General features: G+C 40.5%; 2 protein-coding genes, 1 long non-coding RNA gene and 1 other non-coding gene across 6 annotated transcripts; 2 read left to right on the top strand and 2 right to left on the bottom strand.

Moving 5' to 3' along the window:
* Nucleotides 1-702: 702 nt before the first annotated feature.
* Nucleotides 703-1949, bottom strand: plex9.2 (PML-like exon 9.2). Its single transcript, XM_056599655.1, has 2 exons — nt 1712-1949; nt 703-1621 (listed from the first exon to the last, which is right to left on the bottom strand). Exons 1-2 carry the CDS (start codon nt 1833-1835, stop codon nt 1008-1010), a joined length of 738 nt encoding a protein of 245 aa, XP_056455630.1. The 5' UTR covers nt 1836-1949; the 3' UTR covers nt 703-1007.
* Nucleotides 1950-2179: 230 nt separating this feature from the next.
* trnap-ugg (transfer RNA proline (anticodon UGG)) lies at nt 2180-2251 on the top strand. Its single transcript has one exon. It is a non-coding gene; the product is annotated as a tRNA-Pro (tRNA).
* ric8a (RIC8 guanine nucleotide exchange factor A) lies at nt 2203-13366 on the top strand. 3 transcript variants are annotated; one of them, XR_008896586.1, is made up of 15 exons: nt 2203-2699; nt 4907-4954; nt 5689-5878; nt 6076-6215; nt 6350-6430; nt 6775-6874; nt 7156-7343; nt 8501-8595; nt 9193-9343; nt 9561-9656; nt 10124-10268; nt 10677-10821; nt 11300-11419; nt 12308-12544; nt 12689-13352. XR_008896586.1 is itself a non-coding variant. In XM_056599579.1 (14 exons), the coding sequence occupies exons 1-14, from the start codon at nt 2610-2612 to the stop codon at nt 12450-12452; spliced, it is 1734 nt and encodes a 577-aa protein (XP_056455554.1). In that variant the 5' UTR covers nt 2203-2609; the 3' UTR covers nt 12453-13366. The 3 variants fall into 3 exon arrangements, 2 of the variants coding, with proteins under 2 accessions (XP_056455554.1, XP_056455555.1); XM_056599579.1 differs by having other exon boundaries at nt 12308-13366; XM_056599580.1 differs by having other exon boundaries at nt 6079-6215; nt 12308-13352.
* Nucleotides 5304-11883, bottom strand: LOC130389744 (uncharacterized). Its single transcript, XR_008896592.1, has 3 exons — nt 11778-11883; nt 7199-7320; nt 5304-5854 (listed from the first exon to the last, which is right to left on the bottom strand). It is a non-coding gene; the product is annotated as an uncharacterized LOC130389744 (long non-coding RNA).
* Nucleotides 13367-13598: the final 232 nt, after the last annotated feature.

The following is a 13598-nucleotide window of genomic DNA, read 5'->3' as shown; positions in this document are numbered from 1 at the left end:
CCCTTTGATTGTAGAGATAACCATTCTACATGCCACCTAGCTGGATGCCACACTTCAACTAGGAGACTTTTACTGGGCACCTGGTAACAAACTACACAGGGTGGTGTGGTTGAAAATCCAGGTTATTGAAAGTTTTTCATATAATGATACATGTTGCCATGGAGATCTCTCCATGAGAGTGGAGATGGCTGGTGTAAGATGGTGGGTGCAGTTGTAGGTGAAGCAGTTGAGGGTGCCCTCGAAGCGGTACAGTGGAGGCAGTTGAGGGTACAGATGAGGGTGCCGTCGAAGCAGTTGAGGGTGCCGTCGAAGGTGTGGAGGGTGCCGTCGGAGCAGTTGAGGGCACAGTTGAGGGTGGCAACGAAGCAGTTGAGGGAGCCGTCGAAGCAGCAAATATTTTCAATAAAGGCTACTGTCGATGTCTACCAAGATGGGTAAAGATCTATAGTAAAGAAGACTGTCTATCCAAGTCTGTCATTCTATGGCCCAGTTCAGGGAAACATTCTGACTCTCACTCCATTCCCAATCAATACCTATTTATTTTTTACTGTAGTTTGTTGTCATTTATTTTGCATATACCTTCCTGCTAGCCCAACCATATTACTTTTCTTTTCTTCTGTTTTACCATAACACTATCTGTGGATGTTTACTTCAAAGTTGAAACTAGAACACTATGCTAGTGTAGATGGAGTATGCGAGGAAGCATATATATGAACCAAAAATTATATACTTTATTTTTTTATAAAAAAGGATGTAGCATATATAGTACATGAATCATACATTTTAAATCTGGGCCGGTTATATTCCAACAATTTTCAAGCTAGAACATTTTTATAAGATAAGAACAATTATAATGCCCCTGTAGGAATTTCCTCAACACTGCCAAGGGTCAAATTTGTGGAAAAGTATCCACTTTTTTGTATTCACTTTTTTGTGGAAATGTTAGTGAGACGGACAAAGCTTTTCAACAAATAATTGTCCCGGGCTCCTATAGGTTGCTACCCGTCTCAAGTGCTCAAAACAGAGGGAACTATTTCTGGATACAAGTCCGCTGCCACTGGGTTTGAAACTGGATGCTTGGGTTTGACTATGGTCTCCAGTGTGAAGAAATGTCTACTTATCAGTTGCGATGTAGGCTGAAGCGCCCAGTAAAGTGCTTGCAATGACCGAACGTCTTCTAGTGCATTGTGTGCGTCGTAGTCCACCCCCAAAAGCTCCCGAACCAGGTTTTCTTGTCTAAAACTCTTGTAACCATTGTCCTTGCAAATGTCCCTTGCAAGTGGAAGAGTGTCTAAGCACCCGGTAATTATCGACTGGAATTCAACTCTGAGGTCGAGTTCGTCCAGTGCCCTGAGAAGTACCGGGCAATCAAAGCGGCGAATATTGTGCCCAATAAGTATAGGACGTCCAAGCATGCGGAGAAAGGCCATAAATGACAGGACTACATCCTTTAGAGAATTTGTGAGCACTGGTTGGCGATTGAGGAACAATCTGTGTCTGCGGACCCTGAAACCGGTTACTTTGGCCGCACGGCTCTGCATTCGACACCTGGGCACGGTGTACAAGTTGATGGAGTTACATCCGCTCACGGCTGCTAACTGGACTATTTCACACGCATGACCTGCCGATACAAAACACACACAAAACAAAACGCTGATTCAACCAAACGGTTTGTCGTTAATGGTACAAGATTGAGGGACAATATCCTCACCAAGTCCAGTTGTTTCCAAGTCAAAGAAAGCCAACGAACGTTTTGCGTGTTCAGCCTCCATCGATTTCTCTAACGATAGTTTTAGTTCAGGGCTTTGGTGGAGCATTATATTTGGTATTTGCATTTAGTGTGAAAAAGAGTATTAAATTCAATTGAATTCCTCCGCGTGTTGATAATAGCGAGTATCTATCTGCGCATGTGCGGTTAAAGCGGTTCTTCTTTGTGCCATATTGATACGACGCAAGCAAGCTGCCCTCTCCGACTAAAATAAAAGACTAATAAATAATAACTAACTATCAACTAACTCCGAGTAGGCCTACCCCATTCAAATATTATTTCTGAAATTGTGTTATTATCAAGATAAGACTAGACAACTGGTTATTCAACTAGGTTCTTTTTTCAATGCTACATAATTTTCACCTTTCCAAAAAAATATAATGTTCAAAGATGACTAAGGATGCTTCGTGTGGCTCGTTGGTCTAGGGGTATGATTCTCGCTTTGGGTGCGAGAGGTCCCGGGTTCAAATCCCGGACGAGCCCGTCCATTTTCTTATTGTGTTTGTTCAGTAAATACAGTTCGTCTATACCAGTCATTACAGCCAAGCTTACTAATTTTTAAATACAGACGAATACAAGTATTATACATTCAGTTATTGATTTGGGCGGATATTTATTTTGGAAGGACCTCTTCTTAGTAAAACTACAACTCCCGCTAGGCTTTGCATCGGCCAATGTAGGTAGGCTTAAAGCGATGGTAAAAGCATCTTTTAATCGCTTCAATCCCCAGGCTCTTGAGTTTTCAAGGATTACTAGCCTGACAGTTCATGTTCGCCCGGCATAAATGACGTCCTGCTGAGATAAATGATTTAAGAATAGCGATTCAGCACACTGAACAACGATGACCATGGATTTAAATTCCATTATAGATCAACTGGAGACCGGTGATCAAGACGTTGCATTGGTTGCCCTGCAGATATATAACAAGGAGGTAAACATCACTGTTTATGTAGGTCTACTAGCTGTCACGTTAATCTGTTTATGTTTCCTACCGCAGCTGAATTGCTATCTACACGCAATATGCCTATCGCTTATTTTACAATAACTCGCCTCAATGCAGGGCTATTTTATGTCGTGACCGTCTGGCCCAATCTATTCTGAACCGTTCGAATGTAAGCGCAGTTAGGTGGGCAATAATATTTCTAGCCCAAGTCCGGCGTTACTTTGTGTATTTATTTTTAATGTCAACGGCATCACCACTGATTCGAATGCAACGGTGATTCATCTCCTGCACATAGTATGGCTTCTCAGGTGTTGGGCTTATGCACTTTACTAATGATGATCTTATATGCTATAAACAATTAAGGAGCAGACACGTCAGGCATTCGCCCCACTGGTTTGGTCGTGGATTCCATGTAGTGGCTATAATATAAATTGATTAGACAAGAACTCATGAAGTCATGGTAGGCCTACAGTTAGCCTACTCGGCCTCCGTATTCTAATTTAACTCATTAAGCAGTAGACAACACCTAATGTATCCCTGCAAAACCCAGCTGCATCCCTGCACGGTGCACCTTACAGAAGACCTCACGTGATGTGGTGCCGTTTGTAAACTTCTTCCGCTGAAAAAAGTGCTTCCCTTGTTCAAGATGAAGGTCGAGCTTTCTTTAATTTTCAGGTCACCTTTTTGGTGATTTGGAGATTGGTCACAAAATCTAAATCTTGAATCTAAATCGACATTTTATATCTAAATCTTTTTTTTAAATCGAAATCCTAAATCTACTCCTAAGCCTAAATTTAGCCTACATCTTATATCAAAGTCTAAATCTTACATATCAAGATCTTTATATCACAATCGAAATGCTGTATCTTGTATCTTCTTCTAAATCGAAATCCTAAATATACTATTTAACGACTTGCTCTATCCACCAAAATGTCAAATTCTGGCGATTTAGCTGGTTTGCCTATTTTACAAGTGCTGTTGCAGCCGAGGTAACAGCCGCTCTGTAGGTCTGGTCTACAGAGACAGTAACTGCGTTTCCATCCCCCTGCTTTTATGCGAATTTTGAAGTATCGAATCAGTAAACGGTGATGGAAACACCAAAATTTGACTTTAAAATTTGACTGACGATTCGACTGACTTCAACTCTGCTTTGCCATCACTAAATAAATAATAACCAAATGTCTTTTCACTCTCACAAACATCCGTAGATGTACATAAATACTAGGGGTGTGTATCTCTCCTTTATAGGACGATCCGATACGTATCCAGATACATGCGCTACTACGATTCAGGGACGATATGAATATGGAACGATTGATGCGATTCGATTCAATGTTCTAACGATCTGGTGCAATTTGATGAAGACCAATCAGATCAATCAGATCGCTCGACCAATCAGATCGTTCCGATCAGTGACTCATATTGAATGAAATGAAAATTTGAATCAGTTCTTTGAGATCACCACTTTAAGGTCTTAAAGCAGACTAGATGAGCTGTCCAGAGGCTAGCTAACGATTAGTAGCCGAGTTAAACACACTCCTCTTTTAGCTTTGTGGCAGTGGATTAACCAAAAGGATTGAATGCTTTGTGTATACACAAATAGACTGCTGCGGATCAGTTAAATATCTACTCTATCTAGAAGGCTCCTCATCTCTGAAGCAAGCTTAGAATGATTCTTCCATTGCATGCACGCACACACTTATGCTGTGCAAATTACAGCAAAATTAAGGTATAATAACCGCAGTATCATCAGTATCAACTGAAAACAAAACAACCTACCCAAACTACCGCTAGTTTGATATTCAACTTTTTTTACCCTTTGCATAACACAATAGTACCGATTTCTTACAGATTCATTTTATTTTAAAGACTATACATTTGGCGATATTGTCAGTATGAGTATCATAAACTATTTTGATGACTTTACGAATAAAGGCTTTGAATGTCGAGCTGTGATGCTCTTTTCCTCCGGATGTTTATGGATCAGCTAAAAAGTACATGCAGCAATTAGCTCCCTTTTTAGTCATTTAAATTTTATTCCACTTACAAAATGGTTCCACATACTAGTGTAACAGATATATGTTCTACAGTTGTGTTTTAAAGTCCTGTTCAAAATTACACTCGCCCATCCGTCAGTTAAATCCTTCATCCTCCATTCTCCTCTTCTCTTATGTCTCTGATTGCCTCTTCAACAGAATAGCCAGTGCTTCGCATTCAACAAGGATGGGGAGTCAGAACGAGAGGTGTGTATATTAACTGTTAAAAAAAGTTTTGGAGTAAAAGCAAAAGGTATACACATAGTACACATTACACATTGCATATTCTAAAGATTCATATCCAGATGTTTTCATTATGATAGACTTCCATGAATTTAAACACTAGTCTGATACAATTTAACAATTTAACCACTGCAATTGATTAACAAAAATTGCAGGATGTATGGGGAATACTTAGCACTTGGAGAACACCAATAATTCTTCATTCTTCAATAAGACACTCTCTAACATGAAATTGCATGAATCATCTATTGCTACTTTTCTTTTCAATATGACATATTAGCTAGACTCATAATATAAACTATTTTATCTGTCCACTCCTACTAAAGATTTTCTGATTATAATTCCTTTGCACTCCTACCTGTGTTGTATCATCTTTGTCCCTGTGCCTTCTCTGGGGCTCCAGGAAGGAAAGCTATCGGAGGTACTGATGTAGAAGCAACTAGTTAGAACGCTCATAGACTGCAGTTTATTTCTGAAAATGCTTCTTTCTTTTTAATGATAATTAAACATGAAGATGTCAAATAAGAGTAGCAATGTGGGAAAAAGTCATGAGTTAGAGTTAGATGAGTTCGATTTGAACATCAGTATTATTTGACTGAAAGTGACTATAGAGTAGAAATGATTGTAGTCCAGTACCCGCTGCAGAAACATATAGCTAACATCATAGCATAGTGAATGGACAGAGTGTTTGTCTTCAGCGTCTTGGGAAGCTGGTGCTTGGCTTCCTGACCAGGGAGCTGCAGCCCTCCTGTCAGCTGGCTTGTGTGGAGACTGTGCGCATTCTGTCCCGGGACAAGCACTGCCTGGGGCCCTTCGTCAGCCACTCCGCCATGGCCACCCTGGCGGCCATAGCTGGCATCGGCACTGCAGAGACGGGACAAGCGCAAGGTAAAATAATATGTATTTATTTCGAATGAATTTAATGTATTTATTTCGATTTTTGCCACTTACTATGAACATTTTAACTGTATTGGGCTTACTGTATGTGCCGCTTGATATTTAAATTCAAGATTTTGATCTCCACCAGGAAATAACCATACAAATTTAATAAGAATTGTATTTCTATGTTTTTGAACTCTCCAAAGAAGGTGCGGAGGAAGGGCCAAATGTGTCTGTGGGAGAAACAAAGTCGCCAAACAATGCGTCGGAAAACCCAGATGTGGAAGTAATCGTGGAGGCGCTCAAGTCCCTCTGCAACATCCTGCTGCACAATCACACCGCACAGGTCCCTCTCTTTCTGCTCCTCTGTTTGGTCTCTTTAACCCATGGCTTCAGTCAAAACATCCATTTAAACAGCACTCGTGACTTTGTATAAAAAAAAGTACAATCTATTCAGATTCTGAATCAATCTCTTATTAGGTGGTAGCGGAGGAGCTACAGCTCATGAAAGGCATTGCGGAGAGGCTAAAACAGTGTCACGATCCCACATGGACCCACGAGGTATGGATGGTACACGCAACACAATAAAAGGACAAGCATCACTCCTGGTTTCTATGAATAGATGAGTGTACGGTGTGGCCAGTGGATTGCTGAAGGGAAGATTTTGGTTTCGATAGGACTGATATACGAGATGCAACCTTATGTCCACAATTTAATAAAATGCATTGCAATTTTACAATTGTTTCTTTATCTTCTTTACGATTTAAACAATCTCTTATCACATTCAGTCAGAAGTTATCTCTATTTTATGTCACTTAGAATCATTATCTCAACAAAAATATATTTTCTGTTCATCTCTCAACACTACAATATATATCAACATTTAATATTCCCTCCCTGCACAGGTCCGTTTCTTTGACCTGCGTCTCACCTTTCTGCTCACGGCTCTTAGAGTGGACGTCAGAGCCCAGCTGGCCAAAGAGCTTCATGGCATCAGCCTCCTCGGTAACAAGTCTACCTCACACATCAGGGTTCACCATTATTCATTACTGAATGAATAATGGTGCACACATTTCACTTTGCACACATTTCATACAATCATGAAAACATAACCTGTACTGTCTCTTTGGTTTTAGTCTAGTTAGTGTGTGTGTGTGTGTGTGTGTGTGTGTGTGTGTGTGTGTGTGTGTGTGTGTGTGTGTGTGTGTGTGTGTGTGTGTGTGTGTGTGTGTGTGTGTGTGTGTGTGTGTGTGTGGGACAAGATTGAATATTGTCTCTCCTTACAGGTAACCAGTTGGATGCCACATTAGGATTGTGTTGGCCTGATACCTTTGAGAGTGCCCGGGCGGGCTCAGAAGGCGTTCCTCCAGAAGAGCTTCCTCCTCTCAGCAGAGAGCAGACGGAGCGAGCCATGGAGATCCTAAAGACTCTGTTCAACATCACCTTCAACACTGCGAAGAGCGAGGTCGACGAGGTGATTATGGATGTTTTATTTTTATCTAAACTTTATTTAACCGGGTATTCAGATTCAGACTCAGCTTTATTGGCCAGGTTTGCGTAACAAACAAGGAATTTGACTTCAGTTAACCCTTTGCTCTTGAAATACAACACTCACCTATTGTTAATATTTAAAAGAAAACACAAAACAGAAAGAACAGTCCAAAATATAAATATGCTGTTAAGTATACAGTATAACAATACAATATAATATACTAATTTGCAAAAAATAATATACAATAACAATTTAAGAGAGGCAAGAAATGATGCAATCTCAGTGCAGTCAATATACGGTCAGAGATTTAAGATTTCAATATAAATATAAATACAGTGCAAGGCAGTTCAATACGTCAACAAAGCTAGGGTATGCAATTTTGAGAAACAAGCGAGAGTAAGCTAGATTTTGAAAGTATCCAACCAGCAACCTTCCAACATTCCCAAGCCAATGCCCCAAACACATCAGTCGGTAGCTCGGTAGCTTTAGCAGTAGGTCTGTCTATCATTTTGGTAGACTCCAGTCATGCGCAATGAGTGCACTGGCAGGGCAGCACAGGTTGCCGGTAAGGTAGGGAGACTGGCACGTTGGCAATCCAATCATTGAATTGACCATATGATTTATTGATTGCTGTGTGGATGTAAAATAATGCCTAAAGGTTATGTATGTAAATCTCTGATTTAGAAAGAGAACTCGAAAAGGAGAAAGAACTGAAAACTGACGTTTTTGGTTCCACAGGACTATGTGTGAGCGGTGGGGACAAAGGCTCGAGCTAGGGTGAACAGCCAATAGAAAACTGCCCTCTGGGAAAGTGTTTATTGTTGGAAGTAGCAGATTACGCGAGGCAACGTAACCAACCAAATTGTTTTGGCTCCTAATGGATCTCTTGGTATTTGCCAATATTGCCTTCTAACATTGCAACTCATTGAATATATAACATGAAATAAGGCCTCCACCTGCTGGCACATAGTCAGTTGGCTAAATCTTTGTGTAATATTTAAACTATTGTGATAAAAATGTATACACTGAAATAACACTTTGCCTTGAGGAATTACACTATGAGCTTAAGGTAACTATAATAGTCTATGGAAATGTATCATAAATGTCAATCTGTGAGGTGTTTGTGCGTGCATATGTAGGAGGACGCTGCAGAGTACAGGCACCTCGGGGCCATACTGAGGCACTGTCTCATGAGCTGTGCAGATGGAGAGGAACGCACAGAAGAGTTCCATAGGTGGGCCCCCCCACACACCCCACATGCTTCTACTGAATCTGGATTCTCAACTTCTTGTAACACATTTGTGGTTTGTGTTAGATTATACATCAGCGAACCCACCATAACTCTAATGTCAAGCTCTCAAATGGACAAGAACCCCACGAGAAAAAACACCCTGGCTAGTGCAAGATAGATACTGATTGACCTGCATCCAACTTAAGTAAAAAATCTGCTTCTGATTCCAAAATTATCTCCACACGTGTAATCAGATGATTTTGTGCGTACATACAGTCCTATGACTAAATAACTATCAGCCTGAAAGAAATGTCAAATGTTATTCCTCTTTTAATTGCATCCTTTCCATTGGCCTTACTCAGCTAGAGGCCATCTTGGTTCTAAACTCTAGCTGCTAAACGCTTCTTCTGCAGCCACATAGGAAGTGCTTGGGACCAATATGAAACCATCGGAGGAACATTGCTCATTCCTTTGCATCCAATCGCTACTCCAAAGTTAGCATCAAATGTTAAAGTAGGGAATGTAGTCTCCCTTGTCCAGTGATATAGACGATGCATAAAAAAGCCCTGAGTTGTGGCTGTCTTTTTTGTTTTGACCCAGTCACACTGTCAACCTTCTCGGCAACCTCCCGCTACCCTCTCTGGATGTGCTCCTGATGCCCAAGGTCCAGCAGGGATCCATCGAACACATGGGAGTCAACATGGATGCCGTCCACATGCTGCTAGACTTCATGGAAAAGAGACTCGATCGAGTATGTTGTCTACAAAAGAGCATGCACATTGTCCCTGCAAAATGTATTTTGAAGTGACTGGAATAGTGGCTTGAACATTTAGCCAGCGTCTGTGCACAAGGTGCTTGAGAACGTATTCTTATCCTACTGTCGCCCTCTATCCATTCATTACTCCCCTTTTTTGTTTTTGTGTCATTCCAATACGAACAATAATGGTAAAAACGTGTCTATCTCTTAGGGAAATAAGCTGAAGGAGACCCTCCTTCCTTGTCTGAATTTGCTGACCGAGAGCGCCCGGATCCACCGGGAGACCAGGAAGTTCCTCAGGTCAAAGGTAGGCAGCAAGTTGGCCATACCTGTAGTCATTTGATCCTCCCCTTAAAACGAGAGCTGGGTCTCAATATCGAGAGGGACTTCGAAAAACCTCGATATTTAGGAAGCTTCGTTGTTGTGTACCTACTTTGTGAAAGTGTTTGAAGTGTATTTGTCTGTATTTTTGCTACTGTGATAAAGGCCTATACCGTGTGTTTAAAATGTGACGAAATGCTAAAATGCTAAAAGTGACGAAATGTTGAAACACCAGGAGGCCTTGTTTAAACGCTTTAATAAAGCTGTGAGGAGTGGGCTGAAATTCCCACAAGCCAAACAAGGTATTCAATATAATGACTGTAACTCTCACGTAATAATATAAGTGTGTGTGTGTGTGTGTGTGTGTGTGTGTGTGTGTGTGTGTGTGTGTGTGTGTGTGTGTGTGTGTGTGTGTGTGTGTGTGTGTGTGTGTGTGTGTGTGTGTGTGTACAGGTGTTGCCTCCACTGCGTGACGTGAAGAACAGACCCGAGGTCGGTAGCTCCCTTCGGAACAAACTTGTTCGCCTGATGACTCATATCGACACAGACGTCAAGACATGTGTGGCAGAGTTAATCTTTGTGCTTTGCAAAGAGAGCGGTAAGTTTGTCCGTTAATGGAAATATTAGTTTCAGACATTTTGTTGCTCTTCCTGTATAAAATAATTCCTTCATAGATCTATAATGTCTGACACTTTTTTGATACTGATGCTGCAGCACTTACTTTGGATGATAGGAAAAATAGCGACGTTTATATTTATTTATGGTTGCAAGCAAATAAACCATTAAAAAATAATGGATACAGAAAGATCCTCCCATGCCCATGTCAATAAGCAAATGATTATGAATGCAAAAAGAGAAGGGTTAAAAATATTGGGAGTTATGTAAATGTTTCCTAGTACGACAAGTAACTGTGATATGAAGAGTATTATAAAAAAAAAAAAAAGTATGATGGATGTAGTGATCTTGCCATATTGAAATGGTGCCATTGTTTATGCCTGTATTCTAGTGTCGAGGTTCATCAAGTACACAGGCTACGGTAACGCCGCAGGCCTGCTGGCTGCACGCGGGTTGCTGAGGGGGGCGGGGGACTCTGGCATCTACTCTGGTGACGAGGACTCTGAGACGGAGGAATACAGAGAGGCCAAGGCACTGTAAGGACCTGTCTGTCTGTCTGTCTGTCTGTCTGCAGGTCTGCTCTGTGTATCTTTATCAATGCCCACGGGACACACACAAACATATAAATATAGAAAATATTCATGCATCTAGGGCTGAACGATTTGGGGAAATAATCTAATTGCAATTATTTCAACCAATATTGCGATTGCGATTTTTCTTTTTAAAATTCCTTCTGTGTTATTCACTAAACAAGCGATAAATAATTGTATAGTATGACCAACACGATATTGGAAGCAGTCAACATATAAGATGCTCTTTCCTTTAGGCCAGGCCTATACAGTATGTTGAGATTAATTGATATAAGATCTTTGTTTAACTATTGAATTGTAAAAGAAAAATAAATACCAACAACTTGCTGATCTCCAGGCAGTAACTCACAAATCCATAAAATAAAATAAAATCACCCCAAAACAGTACATGTCATAGGTGACATATTCTCTTCATTCTCTCCAGAATCAACCCAGTGACGGGCGTGGTTGAAGAGGAACAGTCCAACCCCATGGAGGGAATGACAGAGGAACAGAAGGAGTATGAAGCCATGAAGCTCGTCAGCATGTTTGACAAACTATCCAGGTAAACACAAACGCTATCTCACGCACACACACACACAAACACACGCACACAATGAATAACCAATGTTATTGGTTATTAACCCATTTTAAATATTAGTAGGAAGAAATTGCGACGCATACAGCTAGATGTTAAGTTGTACTTTCCAAGAGTAGAATGCCCATGCTCTATACCACCTTGCCAGATTTGATCCAGGGCCACAATACATGACATTCATAACAATGATTTGAGTTTAGAGGAGGCAGTCCATGATAGTTGTCAAGGATTTCGTATTGTATTTAACTATATTTGCCTTTATCTGGACTTCTCTGTCCATTCCTATTGTGTATGTGTGAGAGGTGTCCTCCAGGGTAAAACTCACTCCCATTGCCACCTGGCTCAGCATTCCCCTTCCAGTCTTAGGGTTGCCTGTCTGGGCTCCCACTGAGCAGCGGTGTGGTGTGAACCAGCTGGTCAGGCGGTCTGGTCATATTATGAATAGTTGTAACTAAAAACACGATTTCAGCTTACCTTTACACAAATAATATCTCACACTCTGTCTGACCTCACCTTTTCCCCCCTAGGATCCATCTCCTGCTGTGTTTTTAAAGAGAGGACAGGTTATAGTAATTAACAACACCTGCCGCACATTACCTGTCTTCTAGTTGGATGTCAAAAGCCACGCCCCTCTTCTCTAGACAGCACCGAACCACACTCACCTCCACATTAGCCGATTGATTATATGTGGTTGAATTTTCTTTTTAAGTGTTGCCTAAGAAGTACTCAGATTAGCATTGACCCGCTTTAATCTTCACTTTTATTGGATACGTTTTTGACAAAGTTAATTGTATTGATTGAATCACTTCTCTAATCTCTCTCTATGTGTTGCTCAATTGGTCGGTGACTCTACAGGAACAATATCATTCAGCCGATGCAGCTGGGAGGGGATGGTCGGATTACTGAATTGAACCAGGATGACATGCAAAGGCTGGTCCACAATCCACATGTCCAGCCCCGGGCCCAACCACCTGGCTCAGACAGCGATGAGGGCAATTAGTCAACACACTTAGGACGCACATGAAGATGCATGCACAGATGCTCACTCGCTCACTCACAGCCGTCTTATCACACCGTGAGGACCACTGAAAGGTGCTTGATGGGATCCAACCTTTCTGAAGGGTCTGAGACATGATTTGAACTGCTAAATATATACTAAATAGATTTGAACATAAAAACGACTTTGAAAATCCAAAACTCGCTCATAAATCTCAACCTGACTTTTTTCCCCTCCAGGGGACCAGTCATGTTTCAGGACGGGTCATCCATTTCTCTATTGGTATCTATCAACACCACTATTAGTAATTGAACAATTCATGACAAGCCTTTAATTTAACTAATGTTGGTCCCCACGGCATGAGTGATATATTGGGTTATGAAGCCACCAGGATAGAAAAACACACAAACATGCACACAATGATCATTTGAGATACATGCTACTTGTAAAATGATAAATATTAAATCAGCCATAACCCATGCAAAATTTTGGCATCTACTGTACCTGTTATAACTTTAATATTTTGAACAGTACTTTATCCTATATCTATGAGTTGACACATGAATCTGTTCTAAAAAAAGGTTTAAAGGTCTGTTAATGCTCTGTGTAACTCAACAGGTTTTGTGCAAAATGTATTAGCTTTATTCATATTTTATTATATTAAACTATATTTAGATAGTCAAAGTATTTTTCCTCATGGATATGTGGCATCACAATCAGTTTTTTAACATAGAGTGAGAAATATTGTATTTGAGTTGTAATGGAAATGTGTTGCATCTGCAGAATGAGAATGAAAGACTGTTAAAGATAATTTATGTTTAATTTAACCATTGATATGGTCATTGTAATAATATTTTCCCTCACCAACTTACCTAACAAACCAATGTGGGCTGTATTTAAAGTAAAAACTTCATATTAAAATTTTGTCTGTCATTTTTTACAAGATGGTTACCATGCTGTGGTCTAGTCTGTAGGTCGGTCTTTTAAACTGGACATTATTAAGTCAGTGCACTCTTCAATTGTGTGAATATTGACTGGATTAGTAGGATTCAAAGATTGTTGTTTTTCATTTGAGTGTCTTGGTGATTTAGATAGTTGGACAGTGGACACGGGTCTCTTGGTTCTTCATTTTGTAGGTAGAACACTTTA

The sequence above is a fragment of the Gadus chalcogrammus genome, chromosome 9 (genome assembly GCF_026213295.1).
Source record: "Gadus chalcogrammus isolate NIFS_2021 chromosome 9, NIFS_Gcha_1.0, whole genome shotgun sequence".
NCBI classification, from domain to species: domain Eukaryota; kingdom Metazoa; phylum Chordata; class Actinopteri; order Gadiformes; family Gadidae; genus Gadus; species Gadus chalcogrammus.
This window is presented reverse-complemented; position numbering and strand designations above follow the sequence as displayed.